General features: G+C 36.0%; 1 protein-coding gene across 1 annotated transcript; it reads right to left on the reverse strand.

Moving 5' to 3' along the window:
- Window positions 1–2,350: 2,350 nt before the first annotated feature.
- LOC131029073 (cinnamoyl-CoA reductase CAD2) lies at window positions 2,351–22,332 on the reverse strand. Its single transcript, XM_057959475.2, has 5 exons — window positions 21,908–22,332; window positions 21,630–21,815; window positions 20,789–20,951; window positions 12,672–12,858; window positions 2,351–2,839 (listed from the first exon to the last, which is right to left on the reverse strand). Exons 1-5 carry the CDS (start codon window positions 22,190–22,192, stop codon window positions 2,677–2,679), a joined length of 984 nt encoding a protein of 327 aa, XP_057815458.2. The 5' UTR covers window positions 22,193–22,332; the 3' UTR covers window positions 2,351–2,676.
- Between the last annotated feature and the right edge of the window lie 395 nt (window positions 22,333–22,727).

Raw genomic sequence — 22,727 nt, forward strand, 5'->3', positions numbered from 1 at the left:
AATTTTATTTTGGAAGACATTTCCAAGTTAAATTTTAGTCGAGGTCTCCACCTAGTAGAGGAGCCAAAAAGGTATCTCTCCATTCCAAAAAGGTATCTCTAGTTCAAATCTAATGGAAATTGGACAAAAACCAACGAAGTTATAAGCAACTAAAGGTTTGGTCCACACCAAGAACCAAATCAGAGGCTCAAGGAGTTCCTGAAACCTTCGGCAACTCGACAAGTTCCTAGTTCCTTGCTCGACTCCAACAAGTTCCAAGTCGGTTCTTATTCTCATCAAAAATATGGATAGAAGAAGCCTTTGAATGTTTTCTAAGGAATTTGAACCAACAATAGAGTGCTTAGTGTTAATTCCTAATGGGGTCGAAACCCCTAACCAAAAGGCTAAGTAATACAAATTTGGGAAGCTCCTATGGAGGTAGGAACTTCCGATAAAGTGTTTGATGTTGGGTTCCTAGTGACCTCAAAAGCTTTGACGAGAGGTTAAATAGATTAAAACTTCAAAAGGTTCCTATCAGGGCAAGAACCCTAATTGAGGAACAAAGCAAAGATTCAAATACTTTCATGGTTCTTATTTAGGCAAAAACCCCTAACAAAATGGAAGTTTTGAAGTTTAATAGCTCCTTGTACATTCATATCTATGCAAATCCATAATAAAAGTCATACTAATAGACATATGATGGGTGGAATTGTAGCAACATTCTCAAAGTTGCAACCACTTGACCCAAGTTATTTTTAGTTTGTAACAATTTCTTAAACAACCTTCAATGCATAATATTTGAGATAATGGTGATCAATGTATCACTAATAAGTTCTGTTTTCTACTTCTAGTCAAGCTCACTGTAGATTTCAAGTTGATTGTGCTAGAAAATCAATATTGCAAGGCTTTCCATCAGTTCTTAGTTGTGGAATGTTTTAAATGTTGTGATTTTTTTGTCCTAGTTGAATGAACAAAACATCAATTAGTAGAACTTTCCTCCTCTATAATGCCACTACAAGTGTGAAATTTTTCTTTGATATTATAAGATTTACATTATTTATGGTATTTGCTTGTTGTCTAGGAATATGACTTTTCTTTTTGGGGAGAAGATTTAGTTCATAATAATTAACTTATTATGTTGTACCTAACTATATATTAATTACTTGTTAGCTTGTAGGTAGTAAGGTGTTGTCAATGATTGTGTTCTATTTGACAATCGTTGGGCACTTTCATAGTATTCTTGTAGTTTGAGCAAGTAGTCTAATACTCAATTGATCATCTTGAGTCTACATGCATGCACATAAAATCCTCTAAAGGAAAAGCTTCTATTGTATTATAGTGTGTTACTGTGTTTAGATGCATTATTATTTTTTTATATTTGTTCAACTATTAGCCTTATCAAATAAAGGAATAAACATACTCTTTCCCTTAAAAATTCTCTCTTTGGTTCTCAATTGACCTTAGTTGCATACCATTTCATCAATTGTTTTTGGATATAGATTAACATGGACCTAGCCTTGGCCAAGTAAGTATGGGTGGCCATTTGCATCAACTCTATGGTCTAATTTTTTAACCATTTATTATAAATTTACCCAATTTTTGTACAACCAATACAAAGAGAATCCTTGATTAGGGTCCCAAGAAAGGTGGAAAACATTTTTATCCTAGGAGAATAGAATTGGAATAACCGCGTGCATAGTCTATCATTAAAAGCTGAAATATGTTCCATGTGGGTGAACATTCCCCCTAAGACAAGAAAAGTGATATGCTTATGATAGATTTGAAACTTCAACGTGCACATATATTTGTAAATTCAAAACATGAATTAATTCGGATGATTAAGTAGAGCGTTCTTGAATATGAAATTTAGAATACTTTTGATTATATCATAAGAAAGTCATTCGAGGTTATTTCATTTAGCCTAATTATTAAAAATTATGTTAGGAAAACTGCCAAAATATTTTACCTTGAAATTGATTACTTAGTGATGAAAAGTGAAGACATGAAGGAACACAATGGTTAAATGATCAAATGTGCAGGATGGTTCTTTGTATCAACTTTAGAGCATTTTCATAATAATAAGTTGACCTTTATTTTCCTCCTTCGACAGCTATTCTCTTGCTTTTCTTTTCTTTTTTTAAAATGTGTCTGTTTTGTTTACTTAAGTTGTGTATTCTGACTTTTTAATAATTTAAGAGAGAATAAAATGAGTAAGAATTCTAGGGCCCTGCGGATGTCTTATGAAATTAAAAGATCACAATAAGATAAAATATGAAATAAATTGCCAACAATATGATATTAAAACCTATGACAAATCTAACGTATGGATCATTCAAGCTCATGAGGGATGTGTTCTTGTACACTGAGCCGCTACAAATGAAAGATGGATCACAGATATTGACTTGATAATGAACATAATTTACGAAAAGTTCTTGAATGTATCTGTTCAGAATTTTGAATCCATATTTAACCAATCATAATCAACGTCAACTAGATGGGAGATTCAAGGTTTACGTGTCACTAACAAATTAGAATGGGGTGTCATGAATACTAAGTGACATTATGGTAGAAAGAGCACTAAAATACAATTTTTTGACGAGGTAAAATGTTGCTTTTTCAATTTGCAATAGAACCTACCAAAATATTATTAAAAAAGACACTTAAGTAGTATTAATAAGATAATTGCTATATCCAGAATCAAGTGTCTTTGGAGCCCAAGCGAAGAAATCCTTTCTCTTTCATGCTAGCAACAGATTCTTGAATCGCCTTCTCTATAGGAGTGAAACAAAGTCCTAAGTCAATAAGTTTTTTAGCTGCATCTTTACATCTCAATAGTCCTGGTTGGGTTTCTTCTGTAAACCTGCAATGCAAGTGTTGAAAAATATCTAATTAATGCCTTCTTAATTGTTCATTTCAATCCCATACATTTATTATAAACAATATGAAACAGTACTTCAATAAATTTACAAAATACATTAAGGCTACCTGTAAAAATTGCTCTAGTCTATCTTCTGCATTCCTAAAATAGGCAATAGTCAATTATTCAAACAACAAAGCTATCCAAATCGTCAACTATAATTTCATGATTCCAAAGTTCATTCTAGGTCAGAAAAAACCAAGTCCGTTACAAGATAAAACTAAATTCCCACTGGATAAAGAAAGAAATGATTTATATGAGTTTAAATTTCTGGAACACCAACCATAGAAAATCGAAAAACAATAAGACTAAACCTCCTGGAGATGAACATGTGAAAAAATGCTACTTGGCATATGGAATGTGATAGAACCTTAACCTTAATGTTGGATGGGTTACTCTTTGTTTGGGTACAAAAGAGTACAATCTTTTGTGGTAAATTATGAGGAAAGCTTATTGAGGCATTGTGGCTCCTATCAACTTCATCAATGTTCTTATTAATTGTTGGCTATTGAAAGGATCAAGCCAATTGGCCATTCATTTATTCATGCAATACAAGTGACAGATTAATTGCTAAGGCACTTTCCACCTTCCCTGGAACTTTTTGTTTCTATAAGTTACACTGCATCGAACCAGAGAGAAATATTTGAAAATATCATTGTTGTTGCATTTCACTAACCAGTGTAATGAATAGGTAATGGTTTTAAAATTAGATATGATTGTCAATAATCACATATATTGGAGGGTGTTTTCATCCGAAGGAACCTATTTGAATAGTCAAACATGAATTAATGCTTTTTCTTCAAAATAATCTTGTGAAGAATGATTTCCCCTACAAATTGGCTTGTTAGAAATTAAATGCAGATTGTAAACTAAACTGTTACTACTTGGATTAGCTTCCAGCGGCAGTGATTTAGAGAATTGACAGAAATGGATGTGAGTTTCTTGCTAGAAATAAACATGAACAATACCATCTGAAAGAAAAACAAAATAACGCATGAATTTTACCTTGGAAAACTTGAAAAGATGAAACCTTCTTGTAGTGTTTACTGATCAGGTCAACTCCTTCCTCTTCATCAATTGGGCAACTTAAAATAATGCTCAAATTGAGCATGAGAACATCATTGTAGTGTTAGTTTCTCCTCTTGCCTCTTTGCTACTCTTTTCTTGGCATGGTTGAATCTTCTTGCAAGTTATGCTTCCTCTTCTTTGCTTGAACTTTCACTTGAACCTTTGTTCTTTGTTCTTCTAGATACATTGAAGGTTGCTTCCCATTTTGATGGTCTTTTTTCAATCCTCATTTCAAAAGCAATGAGGATCCCATGCAACTCGTCCTTTGTCATTTGTCTAAATCTCTCATCTCTTCAATCGTCAACACTTTGGAATCAAATCTATAGGGTAAAGTTATTAGTATCTTTTGAACAATCACAGATTCCTCAATTGTTTCACCAAGACCCCTTATTGTGTTAACAATCTCATCAACACAAAGCAAATATGCAACTATGTTCTCATTTTGTTTCATTTTGAGGCTATCAAATTGTTGTCAATGGGTCTGCAGATTTGCTTTCTTTACTTTATCATCTCCTTCATAAATATTCTTCAACTTATCCTACATATCCTTTGTCGATTTGCAATGCACAACCTTTACAAATTCAAATTCAACTAGACCACATAATATTGCATTCTTGGCTTTGACATTATTCTCACTTTCTCATTTTCTAGCTTGATCCGTTGGGGGAGTGGCAATCGGTGTATAGCCTCTTTCGACAAATTGCCAAATGTTGTACCCTAGGGCAGTCAAATATGTCTCCATCCTTATGCTCCAAAAAGCCTAATTTACCCCATCAAATAGAGGTGCTCAGTTTGATGAGAAACCATATGATTCTTGCCCGATCATGTTGTTATATAAGATCTCCCTTCAAGCAGTTAGCCTTTATAGAAGGAATCTGCTCTAATACCAATTGAAGAAAACACAACACTTATACTGAGAGGGGAGAGAATTGGTATACAATAATTTTCAATTATTTAAACTTTAGCAATCACAAAGCAATAATCACAAGTAAGAGCTAGCAATGAAGAACACAAGATGCACACATGATTTTATGTGAAAACCCTTGCGGGAGAAATCCACGACAAAATATTGCTTTTATATATATCTCCTTACAAGCTTTATAGGCAGCAACCCACAAGAAACACCAATCCCCTCCACTGAGCAACAACTCAGCAAGAGACATCAATCTCTTTGACTGAGAGGCACCAACCTCCTGATCTTGCAAAGTAGAAAGTGGCAAGCATTTGATCTCCTTCTTGAATGAGATCTCAGAATATGCTCCTATTCTTCAACAAATTTGGCTTGTAGGTCTGCAATAAATCGCCCTAAATGACTACAGAAACTCACCTTCAAGTCTGCAACAATTAACTTTTAAGATCTGCTCATAACCTTGAACACATTTTGCTCATAAGATCTGAAATGAATCTGCTTTTAAATTATGAAAATAATCTTAAAGGATCTGCTCACAAAGTCTGGTTTTTTCTGCTCGTGAAGTCTGAAATAAATAGCTCATAAAATCTTCACACGTCCTCCTGAGATCTGCTCTTATTATCTGCTCGAATCTGCCTTAAAAATCAGAATGATATTCAATGAAAACTTAATTAATGACCTCCAAAAGACCTCTTATATATACACCTCAAATGACTCTTCACCCAAACGGTCATGTCCTTCCAAGGAGGTCGGCCTAGCAGTAAAATATTATTTATTCATTCTCCTTAACAAAGTCAGCCAGCAGCAGCTTAACATATATATTTTTATTGATTTATTTGCTTGCCCAAAGGTAGGTGCCCATTCCCATAAAGTTGACCCTCTTTGGGACATACAAATAAATTAATGAAAAATTAATTTCATTTCCCTCGAATAGGGGCAGCACAAAAAGGGGGTCAGCCCATGTCGAAAAAAATTCAGTTTTTCCATACAAATAAAACTCTATAATAAGGTGCCACAAATTTGGCATGTGTTAATTACTTCATCCACTTTGATTTTTGTAGTGTCGTAAATTGTATCGTCATACAATTTCATGCTCATTTGGGGCTCACTTTAGTGTTTCTCCTTCCTTGCCCCTGATTATGTCTGATTCTGCTCAAACAGTGCCAAAATTTGAGGTCTTAGCATTCTGCTCTCTCTAACCCTCTTCCAGCCTAGGAGGACTCAACAAGGGTTCCTGTTGCCCTAGTCTCCCTGGACTAGGGCACCTAGCACCCTAGTCTAGCCAAAGGGGGCCCAAATTTGAACCCTCTAACAGTCCAAAAAAGTTGAGCATGAAAATGCTTCCAATGTTGACCTTCTTCGTAATTTTCAACACGTTTCGTGAGGTTGAGTGTAAAAGCAAGTCTTATCCCCTCATTTGAAACATCTCTCAATTGCATTTCCTCATGAGCAATTCAATTCCAATTGAGAAAGCAATCAAGCATTCTTAAAGCAATGAAGGAGAGGTCAAGTGTTCATATTTTCAAGCATTCAAGATGGAATTCATGATCAAGTTTATGTGAAGGCATGCATGATCTTCCAGCTCGCAGCATCAACCTTTCATGAAGACTTCAAAGCAAGAAGATTCATAAGATAAGGTATATCATTTCAATTTAGCATTTCATTTTAGATCTAACCTCTACCCTGCAAGGGTAAGATCTCTTTTCTATTTATCATCATTATAGGGTTAATTCCAACCTGGGGTTTGACCTAGGCAAACCCCTGTACACCCAACACCATTTTCCTCTCTTGTGTGTGCAAGTTTCAACTTTGACAAAGAAGGATTACAGCTTCAGAAAGTACAGACTATGACAAAGAGATCCAAACTTTGAAGAAACAAAAAACTCTAGACATTTTAGACAAGTTTGAAGTGTCTAACGCTTTTATGAAGAAATTTCAAGGAGATATTCTAAGCAACATCCTAATCCCAAATGTTTTTCCGATATGTACATCAAACACCTCTAGGAAGAGGACACCTAGCCACATAGTCCAGCATTGTCAGGCTTCTTGTTAAGTTTTCACATGTCGCCCCATTGCAAATGGGGACCCCCTACTTTTTAGGCTCTCTCGGTCTTTTGGCTTTGTTTGTCAGGTCTTTTCGCGACAATCTCGTTAGTCTCTCTAAGTTTGTAAGTGAGTGGGGTCGATTTGATCAAGTCTTCTATTCGTTTGAGCAAATTTGGCTAAGTCTAGGGCCCGTTTTGTCAGTTTTAGGCTTCTACCTTCAGTCCTAGATTTTAGGGGTTTCTTTTAAGGTTTTTGAAAAATTGAACGTAGAAGTGGCATCAGGGCCCTTTAAGGAACTGACCCGTGAAATTTGAGCGAATTCTGAGCAAATTTCTATTTTTTAGGGATTTCACTGCCTCTCGGAATGTCTTCTTTTCACCGAAAAAATCAAACTTACTATTTTTTAGCAATTTATGTTTTTAGTAAGTTTCTATTTTTAGAAAGTGTCCTTGTGACCTGTTTTGCTCTAACGTTGACAGTTTGAAAAAGTTTCTATTTTTGGAAAGTCTATTTGTGGCAGGTCCTTGCAGGCAGACACTGAAGACCAGATATACATGATCATTTGTAAATCCGGAAAAGTCAAAGAGCAGGCAGAGTGATCAAACTTTGGTTGTGTGGATATTCAGTCCAGGAATGGAATGCTTGAAAATCATCTAAGTCCGGAAAATTCACCTTGATTCCTAAAGTGGCATCCTGAATTCTAAAGCATGCTCATGTCCTGGAATTCATGAAAAAGTCAAAGTTCCTTCCTGAAGTCAAAATTTTGCCCAAGGAGTCAGGAGAGCGCCAAAATCCATGTGCCATGGAATTCATGAAATTACGTAAAATCCAAGACTAGGTCAAAATTCCGCCCAAGGAGTTAGTAGGGCACCAAAATGCCCATGGCATGGAAAATGTGAAAAAGGTGAAATTCCTTGCCCAGTGGAAAATTCCGCCCAAGGATGAGTTAGGGCGCTAAAGGAGAGGGGTTGTGGAAAACCAAGAAGAATCAAAATTCCACCACAAGAGGAAAATAGCGCCCAAGTCAAGGAGAAAATGTTAAAATGACAGAGGCATGGAAATGATGAAATTTCTCCACTTAGTGGATTCCACACCCAAGGTTGGAAATTTTCCAAGGCAAAGGGGAATTTGAAGGTCAGGAATGCAATGAAGAAGCAGGAAATCCCCTCGGGAAATTTTTAGAAAAATCCATTTTTAGACACCAAATCTCATCCGAATTTCAAAAATTTTGCAAATTTGGAATCGTGAGAGAATTCTCTGTCCCTTGGACCCGGGCCCTAATTTGGGAAAATTCCTAAAAAATAGATGGCGGAAAATTGTTGAAAATCTCTTCCAAAGCAAGGAAAGTTATAAAAACTTCAAGAAAATGCTTCTAGAGTCAAGGATTCTCTCTCCTGAAGTTTTCTCTCTCCAAGGGTTTCTCGCCAAGTGGCAGCCAGGTTAGCACATATTGAATTAATGGCATATTCCTTTTGCATGTGGTTGTCACGTCCAAGAGATGATGGTGCATTTATGGTTTCATGGTGGCACATTCATTGTTGGAATGTTTGACCAAGAGGCGGCTAAGTCAATGCATGGCGGGGTGGTGGAGCATCTTTTGCATGTTGTCGTCACATGCGAGAAAGGTGGACACTTATGACGACATGGTGATTTTGCATGTAGAACATTCAATGCATGTGGGCAAATTTGGTAAAGATTGTGCATTTAATGCACAAATGGATGCTATTTTGGGTACTTTTGAATTAATTGTATAAGGGCATGATGGGTTATTAATTGTTGATTCCCACCTCGTTGCATCATGTGGGTAATCTTTTAGGGAAAACCCTAATTAGGGTTTTGCATGTAATCATGGCCTGAGGCCTATATAAAGGGGTGACCCCCTCATTTGTAAAGAGAGGGGAGATTGGTATGAAATTGTTGCAATAAGTTTTTGAGATAATAATAGTGAAACATTGTTCTCTGATGGTGTCCACTTAAGTTATTTTTTCAAAACTTGCATGGTTTCACCTTCCTCACTTAGACTAGAATTTTATTTTCTCAGTTGTTAGATAAAGTGTTTTGATTTCAATGGAGAATGTAATGGTGTTTGATGAATTTCCATGGTTCATACATTTTGCATCTTGCTGATTGTAAGTTGCAGTGTAAAGTTAGCCTAAGCCACTAAACTTGTGCTAAGTTCGGTCATGGGTAGTCATTTGGATTGCGTCGTTATGGGTATTCAAATGCACTTTCATAATTTGAAAATCCTTCAACATCCTCAAAAGATTGCACCGGTTCTTGCGGAGTTGTAGTTAAACTTAGTGAAGCAGAGCTTGGTTTATTTGGAGTTCGTCCACCAAAGCACTATCCATTGATATCACTACCCTTAGGAGTAGATTTAGATCCTCTAACCCTTTCCCCTTTAGTTTCAATTGATATCGAACCAAAAGCATCACAGAATCGCAATATCCGATGAAGTTCCAGCCACAACAAAGAAGTGAAAGAAAGATTCAAACATAAGTCCCCTTGGATTACCAGCAATCACATCCGCCAATTGAGTCATGTCCATCGCAAAAAGGAACCTTGGAGTCAATTGTTTGAACTCACGGCAATCTTAGCATGCAATCGTACTTTGATCAAGAGAGAGTGAAGTGACCATTAGGCAACTTTATTCTGTGTTAGACGCTGTCATGAAAAACACGTCAACAAGGCTCAAATTGCAGACACAAGTTCCTTCCTAATCCCTATTTCCATATCTATTCTCAGAGTCTGCATATCTCTTCTGTAGCTTACTGTTTATGCTGATTACTATCAATTTTGCAACTTTAGACCTAGTTCTTGCATTTCATCATTCTATCTTACCAATTCATATCAAAGTGCAACAAAGGAAGTAACCAATCGTTGTGCCCTACTCTCCCAATGATATGTAGTTGAGCCTATTGGTTAATTCCTCAATATAAGTTGATGTGAATGGGTTGGATTCCTAGTTTGCATGTTTAGACTAGTCCCCATTCCCTTTACAATTTCTTCATTCAAAACTCTACTAGTTGGCCCTTTGACATCAATGACAATTATTCCAATGATAGATTGCTCCATCCAAGGCATAACAGTCATTAAAGATGTACTTCCAGAAATTCTAGGTTTAAGTAGGTGCTAGGGGCATGGACCACTACATTTATGGTGTGTAGTGGATACTTCAAGCTTAGAGAGCATCAGGCATCAGAGTTCAAGAGATCAACACAAGCCTACACTTGAAGGGTATATGATACAATAGTGTTGTGTAGTCTTGTATGTCAAAAAAAAATTGTGTTAAAATCAGTGTTCCACGGCCGTTGGGGACGGAGAGACGGGGGGATAGGCTTCGGCAACAATGGGACAAAGGGCAAAAGTTGTCGGGACGGGTTTCGGGGACGGGGGGACTTGGGCCTAGGGAGGGGGAAATGTGTTTCGTGGAACATTGGTTAAAATTGATCACTTTGAAAACAAACATGAAGTTTCAAGAATTTCCCATTCAAGGTTAGATGACACAAATGAGCCATAAAATGAAGCCAACGGACTTAGTATTCAACACCAATATCTAACTTACCCAGCAATTATAACAGCCGGTTACTTATGCACTCTGATGAGATGTATATAGGGAGACTTGGCAATATGTGTTGCATTGCCAACAAGGCTACACATTAATTGAATTCATAGTTGGAATTGATCAAATTTTCTTCATCTCGCCTTCCTTTCAGTTGATGTAAGAATTAAATCTGATTCACTTAAAAATATTTAGTCACTAGGAGAGGGAAGTGGTACATATATTAGACATAATAAAAATATTAGCATTATCTAATATTGTTAGTTTTAGATTTTGTAGAAAGTCAGAAATTTTAGACATAAAAACAATATTCCATCTATGATTTGGAAATCAAAATAGGAGAACATTGTACTATGTTATTCCCATTAATTAAGAGATCAAGATGCAAATCTATCTGATGCATATTAAATGCAATATTTCATCCCATGCAACACATTCAAGTGAGCACATTTATAAAAAAATTGGGAGGGAGGAGGTGGCAAATACATCCAATAGAAAGTGTGAGTCCAGAATCTCCAAAATAGGAAAAAGTAATTCCTATAGAAGATATTGACAACTCAACTCCTATGGTTCACTCCAAGACAAGCCTGTGAAAGCTACATCTAGATATAAGGAAATACATAATAAATTACAAAAAATAGTAATAACCTACACCATCTCTCCTTAAGTAGAGATTTGGCGGGTAAAAATGTGTCTCAACAAATGGGAAGTCATATTAAGTATCCATGCACAAAATATTTCCCTCTTTAGAGAAGAAGCCCCACAAAAAAATGAGAGAAAAGCCTTCCCAGAGAATAGCCTCCCACACCCCCAACAAAACTCAAATAAAGAAATTTGTTTTCTGCAAAAGGTTTGGTGAATGTTAGAATTTTGCATAAACACAACAATACTACCCAAGAACAACAGTTCAATTACAATTAATTCAAATGCAAACAAAACAAATAACAACACTCCAATATTTGTATTCAAGAGTGTGTAAAACAAAGAAATTAACGACAATACATAGGCTCTAGGAATGCACAGGCTAGGGTGACAAGTGCCCCTAAGGAGAGTTGTAGCGTAGATAATTTACTCAACTATAGAGCAAAGATGTCAATTCACCTTGATGAAGAAATACAGTCATCTTGATGAGGGAGATGTGGAACCCAACTACTGTTAATTAAGGATTTGGATAAGGTAGAGGTGCAATGTGCTCGCATCAATTGTTGTCAAACTGAAAGTGGTGGAACAGAAAGATCATGCAATAGGATCATACTTCTTCAGCATCGCAGCCAATATGTGATACACAATTCCTCTAGTTCAAAAAGTGGCCTGTGTTGTATTTACATTGATAATGATTTCTGATTTAGGAAGTTTTTAATAAGTCTTATGGTTAGGTTGCAATAGAAAATTGTGAAAATTTTGTAGGCATTGGAACTAAACACATTTTCCTTACTTTTGTATTTTTGCTCTCTCAATAGAATCTATCTTTAAATTTCAAAGGTAAAATACCAAGAGGCCAATGAAAACAAGCGGCTTGCATATATAGAACCCGAATAGATTTTGGGGTTTTATGTTTAATTTGTCCTTACTTGTGCTAAGGTATGCATTCCACCAACGACAAAGGAGGAAAAGATGGTAGAGCTATATATAATCAGAAAATGTGAACCACGTGTTTATACACCAGGAAACTTTTATTCCTATACAATTGTGAATAAGAGAAGAGGACTAGCAAATAATAGACATTCTAGATTTCCAAATGATATTTTCATATTCGCTAAAGGGTTCTATTAGATTGTAAGAAAAAGGTGTCAAGGAGAGAAACGATTTTTTGGTGATTTACAATTTCCAATTACAATATATATGGATGCCGACAAAACTTAGAAAGAGTGACAATCCCAATGGCCAAGCATTCAACGAACAAAAACCATATGGGACTTATCCTCATCACATCAACAGGTTTACACAGGTCTTCTTCCATTCCTATAACCTCATTGAAGCTGAATTGACCGTAATTCTTCAACTTGCGTATTTGTGTTCTCTGCAATTAGTGCTTTCTTTGTAATTAATTTGAACTCAGAATCACTTGGTTCACACAGGTTTTGAGAAGACTAGATTATTCATTAACAAACTTGATACTTTTTATTAGAATTATTTATCTTCTGTGAAATAATTACCTGTGTACATTTATGGAAAATGATTAGTCATACCTGTAGACAGGATATTCAGGACAGATCTTCGCTACCACCTCTGAAAAATCACTATAATGAATTATGCCATTGGTGCAAAGATGACGACCAGATGCTGATGGTGTTTCATACAACAAAACATGTGCCTTTGCAACATCTTCCACGTGGACACATCCTAACCAATAATTTGACTGAGTATCTTGTGAGCCTGCACGAAAAGAAAAATTTAAGTTTGATACTCATCTATGTCGTATGTCCATGCCAAACTAACAAGAAATCAATAGCAACATTCCATAGACTCTTGCTGCTACTTTCTAGGAAGAAACATCTCCACTCGATATGGGAAAGTAAGAACTTACAAGTTTTAGAAATGTCGTCTTTGATTGTAAAAGCTAATATTCAATTGGTTTAAAAGTGAATTCATTACCCACTTTCCAGTAGATCAGGTGCTTTATTTTCTCACTTACACAGATGTTTTCCTTGTAATCATAATGCTCAGTTCATGTGAATATTTTTTTATCTAGATTGGTATATGATGCACTTTTCAAAATAAAATAATAATTAAGGACTGCCATTTGATTATTTTTTACTTACTGTTGGAAAAAAAAGTCATGCATCCAACGATAATAAGGAACCTGTCAAAAAGCCTCAGTCACAAATGATAGCTCAGTGGTATAGCATCCAATATGCACATGGTATGTCCTAGGTTCAGGTCTTAACTGGTGCATAGAAAATAACATGCTATTAGAGCCAAGCTAAGAGACCCAAGCACCAAACTATAGCTCAAGAGAGGGGTACAAGGAGAGGAGGAAATAGAGGGAGGCAGAGGTGTCGAAAAGGGTATTGGAGAAATAAATTAGACTCGAATTGTAATAAGGAGCCCGTCAAAAAGACCCAGTCCCAGACAAGGTTGTTAGCTCAATGGTAGAACACCCTTGCATGCACATAGGAGATGCTAGGTTCAAGTCTTAGCTGATCCATGGAAAATAGTACTTACATTGTAAATTGTCTCTTAGGAACAAAAGCTTACCTCAACCAACCATTTTTCATCCAAAAGAAATAAAGAAAGTACAAACATCTTTAAAAGAGAAGTATTAGGGTAGTATTAGGGTAGAAAGTACAAAAGTACAAGCATTCCTATAAAAGTATTAGGGTAAATAGTCCAAAAGCAAATTCTAATTTCGCCAACATTCTTTGATGTTCACTAAAAATACAACATAATGAAAATTGATACTTTCCAAAATAGAATACTTCTCCAAGAAGTGTGGAAAGCATCCGGAATGTTAAAACTGCTCTCAAAAAACCAACAGATTTAACTTGATCTCCTGAACACAATTCCACTATCTAAAATCCATTCCGAAAAAATGTAATGTCCCCAATTTGAAATATAATTTAATAATTAAATAAATAATAGTAAAATTAATATACAAATAATGAAAATGAAAAAATATTATGACAAGGCAACAAAAATAAAGACACAATAGAAATAGTAAGAATTGAATGATGCCAACTGACTTATTAAAGGTAAATAATTGATTCATGGGCAACGGTCAACAAGGACACGTATGATACTTGATGTGGAACGTGTTACTATAAGCACCGCTTGTTAGAATAGAGGAAGATATCGATCGCTATGAAGACAGTGACTATACTCCATGCTGACGAATTATTACTTAATAAGTTATCCAATTATAATTTGGAACGATGCGATTAACACAAGGAAAAGATGGTTGGTGATAAGACGTGTCTCCTTGGCATCGTGGATTACCATTCCACAAACAAGGTATGAGACGGCATACAAATTCATTCTAAAGGGGGGAGATTTATCGGGGTTCTAATATATGTATTCATAGAGGGGTCCGCTCGATGGAGTAATTGCCTTTGGCATCAATCAGGTTGTACAGTTCGTAGGATGTGAATAGAAGTAGGAAACAATTTCAAAAGCATCGCTCCATCTCATCAACAAGGCCCATCGAATCGGCCTCTACCAATCATCCATTGGACAAATCTTGTGAATATTAAATAAGGAACCAGTATCATAGCACCCTACAGATAATATCTATTTCATCGTACTAAATAATATAATCGCTAATTTGACTTGGTCATTCTATTGGTGACTCCCACGAATCAGAACAGGTCATAACTGTTATTAAGTTAACAGGCAGTAACATATTTGTTCTTGAGGGTAGCGATGTGCCTAATATGAATGCTTAATATGCGTAGCCCGATAATGTTGTATGCAGAATGTAATATTAATAATATTCACATAAACTACGCACATCAGATCTGTCTGCCACGACAGTTACTAAGTGGAATAATGATTAGTTACTTAGTAAATGGGTAGTGATAGTAATTTATATTATAAGGAATATAATCTGATTTATTTATTTTATATGTATATATACAAAGGTTGATTAGTCAATTAATATCTTATAACGAACTATTCTGTAGTAAAACATATAGTTTAATACTATCTGAACTTAAATATATATATTCATATACAGAAACAGTAATTTGAATGAACAAATAAATGTAAGATTATAAATCTGATTGAACAATCAATTCCATATCAAGAAGAAGATTATGTTATCACTAATTGAATTCAGGTTGAGATGGTTGTCTCCTAGTCAATGTAGTTTAAGTCATAAGTATGTTAAGATGGATTAATTCTGATTTAAACTTGCCTAAACCTAGTAGGGGACATTACAAAAAGTTTGCTCTCCAAGAAAGGTGTAGCTTCCAAAGATGTTGGAAAGGCTATAAAAAAAGAAGCATTACAAATTTTCAAACAATAGATAGCAATAGGTATATAAATTGACTATACAGATGCAACGAGCCCAAAACAGATGTCAATTTCAATAATGCTTGCTTCAAAATGGGCTTTTGTAAGACTTACAAAATATGTGGAAGTTCAAGCACTAAAAGTTTGATTGCAACTTGTAAGGGATCTTTTGTTATAAGTCACTTAATATTCCCCTAAAGTGGACGCCTAGGGAAGGAGGACTTACACACAAGTCATTTTAATATCTCAAAATGTGCTTTTGGTGGGCATGAATTATTTGAAATTTGAAATTGGCCTTTTTCCCCTAACTCTGTAAAAGAAGGTTCAAACTCTCATTTCTGATATGCAAGAGAGTACACATAAGGGAATGTTGTTGGATTGAACCAGAGAATTCTTCCAAGATTTGACTGAAGGCAAAAACCCTCTTCTGAAAGATGATCCCTAGCTAGTTGGAGTGATTCCAAATAGGGGTCACCATTGTTATTTACAGAGTTCAGACAAAGGTTTCAAGAATTCAAGATTTTTATTGTATTTTGATGTGCAAATTTTGGAAGTAATATTTGCTAATCTTTTTAGAGATTTTGGGTAATTGTTTGATGCTTTTTCCATTGGGTTGCTAGATGGTCGTACAACCTCCAGAAGACAGGCCGTACCAAATATTTCTCTTGCAGAAGGCTGTGTAGGGGTTTCCAATATCAAAAGGCTATGTTAAAAGTGTTTCCACACCTGGCCACCTATTTGGAGTGTTATTTGGAATTATTTTCAGGTTTAGTAATTTAAGAACGTCGTGTACCACATAATAGGGTTCTTTGGGCATGGTGTGGGAGTCCTAGGAGCAAAAACTTCACTTGAAGGAGTTTTGATGGGTGTGTTGGTGATGCCTTGAATCATGCAATCACTGCCTAGGCAATTGATGTTGAACAAATGCAGTTTGGAGGGTTTATGAATATTCCAAGCTAATCACCCCTGTTTCTCAGCTCCAATTTCAGTATTGAAATGTCTGCAATTTATAGCAGACTCTCATAACTAATTCCCTGTGTGAATTAATCCAGGTACACAGCTGCACTGTCAAGATTTAACAGGTTGCATTGGTGGTGATTGGATAGAATATTAACCAGTGAGTTCCTTGGCTGATTTGGTGACAGTCCTAGACCTGCTTCCAGATTCACATTAAGAGGTGTATGACTAAAAGAATACTTACAGACCTGTGATCTGTTATTCTTCTGCAATTGAAGGTTGTTTGATGTTGATTGGGTGAGTGGAAAGTTGATTTCCAATTTGGGGAGGAGTCTTTAAGAGTTTTCTTGAAAGGTATTTGAACGAACTTAACTGCTGTGACCTCATCAAAGATATTTCAGACCCGCAATACATTTTATGCATTCTGCCTTGAAGCTGTTAAGTGGTGTTGAGTGCATTCAGGGTTGATGATCAGCCATAGAAGATGTATTCAACCTGCTAGTAGATGTTTAATGGTTCAGGTTCAAAGTCCAATTACATGAATACATCTGAACAATTAAAACACTAAAAATCTCAACAACCTAACTATTATATTTTTTTGCAATGCAGGATTGCCTTTCGTTTCAAGATGCAACTGCATCAAACATCCATAAAAGAGTTTGGAACAGATGATAGAATCATCCTTCTGACTAGAAAAACAAAGCCACGGCATTCCCTTTCACCAAATTAGGTATCTTTTTAAATCACCAATTTTTTTCTTCTTTTGCTTCCAACCACTTGTTGGGATAGAGATCTTCCTCCTCTACCAGTTTATCTTTTCGCAGCTCCTTGAAGGCTTAGGAGTTCTCCTCCACCGAAAATCATCATTTCTCTTTACACGATTGGTATCACCTGCACATAAATCATTTATGACAGAAATAAACTTAAGGAATAAAAATCTCTCATAGGTGCTTTTGCATTCTGCCATTTAGGCATGCTTTCCATTTCATATTTTATGAGGTGACCTCCTTTTTTTAATTCAATGTTATGTCGTTCACAAGACAAATCCTTTTGGCCATTGTCCTTTATACCATAATTGCACATATCTTACTCTTCGCCTCAATCTTTCTTGTTCCTTCCTCAAAGAAGTGATGATCTTTTACTCCATTTTCCTCACTAATGGAATCCTCTAGACATTATTCTAGCTGCTTTTGGCAAGTTGTGTTCTCTAAAACCAATAAATCTTCATCACATATGAGGCTCCAAAAGATCTCCATCTCTATTGCAACTTCCTCTTCAACATGGACTGCTTCCACTGCTAAAATAATTTGGGACTCCTCTTGTGATAGGCTGCATTCCTTCTCATTGCAATCTTTCCACTGTTCTCTTTCTGCATTGTAATCTCCAATGCCTTCCCCTTCTTCTGGGTAACAGAACTCAACAGCTCCATCAAACTCAACTATCTCTTCATCTCCATCCCATTCAACTATTTTTGCTTTTAGTGACCTTTGGGAAATCTCATTCAAGGGTTTTTTATCTACTGATGATTCTACCAACTCTTCAAGGGATTATATCTTTCCTCACTCTAGCAATTCTACTCCTTGTCTAATCCTTGACTCAATGGCTTTCCTCTTTAAGAATGACTCTTGACTCAATGGCTTTCCTCTTTAAGAATGACTCTTGCCCACAAAGTGGATATTTATTTTCACCATTATTTTCACCTTCTCACAACTCTTCAATGTCTTTGATTTAGGTTTCTTTCTCTTTGGCTTTCTATTGTTGCATGCCTCAAAATTTTCCAACATGCACCATAACTCCTCCAATTCAAGCTCTAATTGTTGCAATTCCTTTTGCTGGGCACCATAACTCCTCCAATTCAAGCTCTAATTGTTGCAATTCCTTTTGCTGGTCCTTTGTTAGATTCTACCTCAGCCTCCGTTTAATCTTTTCTTTCACTTTGGTTATCCTCTTTCTTGCATTATGTTATAACTCCATATCTAGATTCATAACCATATCTACAGCCCTAACATAGAACTACAACTCTCTTCTCCTCTTTCCTTTGGAATGAACAAATTATTGAATATGTATCAACATTCTATTTCTATCCTTCACCTCTTTGAATAAATTATCACAAATTTGATAAGCACATCTACAAATTAATAATATATGGACTCATACCAAACGAACTCAACTCGGGCGACTACACTTCACAACATAGATGCCAACAAACTTCAACAGCATTCCCCTTATCAGCATGGTACAGTCAAATAGGAAGATATCTGAAGTTGAACTACAAAATTAAGCCCCGGAGAGCTCAAACCCTCAACTATTTTTTTATTAAATAAATTTTGCTTCTCACCATTAACACCTATGAAACAACCACATCTCTCATATTTTTTTTACTCATGTCTTTCTTCTCACAAAGTCTCCATCCCAGCATCCTTTAATGCTCTGATACCAAAGTAATGCAGATTACTCTCAGATCCTGTAAATAAACAACCTCTGCTCTGTATAACAAAGGAAATAAGGATAATAGGACAGAAATTAAAAAGAAATTGGGCTGCACTACCTTCAAAACACAGTTCTGTATTCATTATTGTGAATCTGAAAATTACATTCATCCAAAGATTATCATACTACGATTCCTGCAACTCCTCCTTATTCAATCACTGACTCTAAGACTGACTTCTTCACAGAAATAGATTCCTATGAGACATGCCAAATAACAGCAACTCAAACAAAAATTAATCAGGTCCTAAATTCACTCCTTCAAAGACTCATAAAATAGCAGCAGACTGCAGCGTCCTGATTTTCAGGAGTCCATTTGCATCACATTCTAAGGCAGGGGTCTCAGGAGGGGAGTTTAAGCTCATAAAAAAAAATTGTGCTATCGGATTATTTGGAATCTTTTCCAAAAAAATAGAAGCCCCTACTTTTTAGGCCTGCAAATTTGAGCGGGTGAAAAAGGGTGGGGCTAGAAATTGCCCCACCAGCTTAGAGATTTTATTTGCCACTTGTCAAACATCTAAGTTTTATTTCTATTTAAAAATAGTTTTGGAGGGAAATGAATTATTTTTAGTTGTTTTTATTATGCACATACAAAGATATTATATTCATGAGACCACCAGCTTCCTTAAATTTCGGAGCTTTAATTTTTAAGCTGAATTATACTACAAAATTCATGAGACCACTGGCTTTAAAATTTTCCTAAAAAATCTCAGCAGCTCCAGCTCTACTTTTTAGGAAGCCCCCCTCCAGGGGACCCAGCCTAAATACCTTCACATTGAAAAGTAACCCTCATTTCAAATGTAATCCTAAATATCGTAGAAAAGCACACAGCCATTGATCCTGACCCTTAAGCTACTGTGCAAAGAATATCTACCAGCCCCTGTGGTATTTGAATGCTGCACCCCAAATCTTCAATGAAAAAATCGGTGGCTTAGGCTGGAGTCCCATGGGAGGGGCTTGAGCTCTATTTTTATGGAAAAGGCGGTCTCATGGAATTTTGTTTTTTGGCTACAGGATTATTTGGAATCTTCTCCTAAAATATAGAAGCTCCTACTTTTTAGATTTTCATTTTTGAGCGGGTGCAAATGGGGTGGGGCTGGAATTAGCCCCTACAACTTAGGGATAATTTATGCCACTTGTCAATTATAATTCAGTAAAAAATTATTGTTAAAATTGCACACTACAAAAATAGACACAATTAATCCTTAAATCTGGGAGCTAAAATTTTTAAGCTGAATTGCACTGTTCATGGGACCACCAGCTTCTTTCAATTTAGGAGCTTAAATTTTTAAACAAAAGTGCACTACAAATTTCATGGGACCACTCACTTTAAAAAATTCCTTAAAAATCTCCAAAGCACCCGCTCTATTTTTTAAGAAGCCCCCCTCCATGGGACCCAACCTTACTGAAGACATGAAAATCAAACAGACCGTTCTTGCAAGTAAAAATTTTATTGTAGATTATTATGTACATAAGACAATGCACTAATGAGAATCTGAATCTTATTGAATCTTGAAACACAGGTATTCATCTTGCCTTTGGTTATTCTGGAGGTTAAAAAGTATGCACAGCTTGTTCCAGAGGTACCATATCTTACAATGCCATAGCAACATATCCTATTGCTGCCCTGTTCTGTGTTCCGGTATTCATCTTGCCTTTGGTTATTCTGGAGATTAAAAAGTATGCACAGCTTGTTCCAGAGGTACCATATCTTACAATGCCATAGCAACATATCCTATTGCTGCCCTGTTCTGTGTTCCATTTTTCCTCTTTGTTTGTATTCGATATGTGGGTACTTTGAAGCATTTGCATATTTTAGAACTTATTTCTTACACTTTAAATTTTACGGAGATGTATTTTAAAAATGACAAAAGCAGCAAAAAGGGAAACAAAAAATCAAAGATTAAGAAACCTTGTAATAGATCCCGTAGAACAGCGGAGCTTGCATTCAATTTGGGTTGTAAAAGAGGTCCCAAGCATGTGGAAGGATGAACAGCCACCATGTCCATTTGGTGGGTTTGGACATATTCCCATGCTGCTTTCTCCGCAAGAGTCTTTGACACTGGATACCAAATCTGCAGCACGATAGTTTTTATGGATTATTTTTCACCGTGTGATTTTTTTAAAAAAATTAAAAACCTAAAGTAGCCGATTATACAATTTGGCAGAAAAGATTATCCAATGTTTTACATAATGTTCCAATAAACTTGAACTGCAATTCAAGCATTGATAGCAACGAAACGCATCCCTAGATGTGGGCCCTAGAGTTACAGGCGTCTGAATGTCCGATACAAGCTTCAACTACATTTTTTAAATAGATTGCCCTAAAACGTACCTAAATCTCGAGTGATGTTACTGAACAGATACTTTTAACGCGGCCGTATGAACTTGAACTGGAATTTAAGCATTGACAACAATGAAATTTACTCCTACATGTGGCTAGCGTAAAAGAAGCTTGAACGATATCTTAAAAATAGGTAGCCCTATTATGCACCCCATAATCATTAAGCCTTAGCTAGAAATGTAGCCAACTTATTGAAACGAAAGGATTTGATCTGACCCGCCATCTTGTACCCAATGACTATTGCACGATAACCCCTTGGACATAATTGCTAAACGTAAAAAAACCAAGGCTATTTTATATCTGTGAAAATAAAAATGCCAAATTTGTGTGGCACATTCATATTCATGCCGAATGCGTTAAATTGTGCTGGAAGTTCAAGGCAGAAATTAGGAAGGTGCAAGCATTATACCTTATCACGCTTACAGTATTCGATATCCGTCCAAGAATTCTCATCAATCACAGTGTTGGGAGGCCAGGTGGGATTGGGAACCAACGACGAGATTGAGGATGTTAAAACAACACGTTTTGCATTGGCTCTTCGGCATGCTTCAAGCGCATTCAGCGTCCCTTTAATTGCTGGATCCAACAGCTCCGCCTGCATTGAGTAAATGTCAATTAAAGTTAATTATGACTGTAACTTTGGGGGAAAAAATAATGGCACAGTATGGATTGAACTATTTTCTTAACCTGGGGGTCCTTGATTTCTTCAAGTGTGCAGGGAGATGCCAGATGGAAGACTCCCGCGCAGCCACTGATTGCAGCAGCCATTGCATCATAGTCCAAAACATCGAGTTGAAATAGTTTGAGTCTTTCGTTGGCTCCTTCTAAAGCTTGCAGATGACCTTTTTCGTTCGGGTCTGCTATATTTTGAAGAGTTGCATGAACGGTATATCCCCGCCGCAGCAATTCCCGAACCAGCCATGATCCTATGAATCCACTTCCTCCTGTGACACACACCCTCCTCTTGTCCATTTCTGCTCTGCTGCAAGCATGAACATGAAAAGGCACCAACCTTTTTGAACACTTAAAAATAACTATATTTGTCCACGATAAGCATTATCCTTCAACTTCGTCTAAGTCTAATGATTGTACATGTACTTTGTTATAATCATAATTAGATAACAAATTAGAGTGGTCAGATAAGCACTATCTTTATTATTATTTTTATTTTTTAAAATGATGGTTTTCCACTGTATTAACTATATTTGTCCATGATAAGCATTATCCTTCAACTTCGTCTAATGATTGTACCTCTACTTTGTTATAATCATAATTAGAGTGGTCGGATAAGCACTATCTTTATTATTATTTTTATTTTTTAAAATGATGGTTTTCTACTGTATTTTTTTGTTTTAAACATTTTCATTTGGAGAAAGTGGAATGTGTTTGTATTAGACTTCTTGTTTGTTTTTAAATAAGAAAGCTTGTTGTCATTGTAGAGATATCAACTTCGTCTAATGATTGTACCTCTACTTTGTTATAATCATAGTTGGAGTGGTCGAATAAG

Source organism: Cryptomeria japonica, chromosome 3 (assembly GCF_030272615.1).
Source record: "Cryptomeria japonica chromosome 3, Sugi_1.0, whole genome shotgun sequence".
Classification (NCBI taxonomy): Eukaryota; Viridiplantae; Streptophyta; class Pinopsida; order Cupressales; family Cupressaceae; genus Cryptomeria; species Cryptomeria japonica.

Bases quoted from the DNA above. Each gene is read 5' to 3' on its own strand.
- LOC131029073 (XM_057959475.2), bottom strand. From the start codon at position 22,192: ATGGACAAGAGGAGGGTGTGTGTCACAGGAGGAAGTGGATTCATAGGA. The intron at 20,952-21,629 runs GTATAATGCTTG...ATCGTGCTGCAG, and splicing joins AATACTGTAAGCGTGATAAG to ATTTGGTATCCAGTGTCAAA. The intron at 12,859-20,788 runs GTTTCTTAATCT...CTTTTCGTGCAG, and splicing joins TCTACGGGATCTATTACAAG to GCTCACAAGATACTCAGTCA.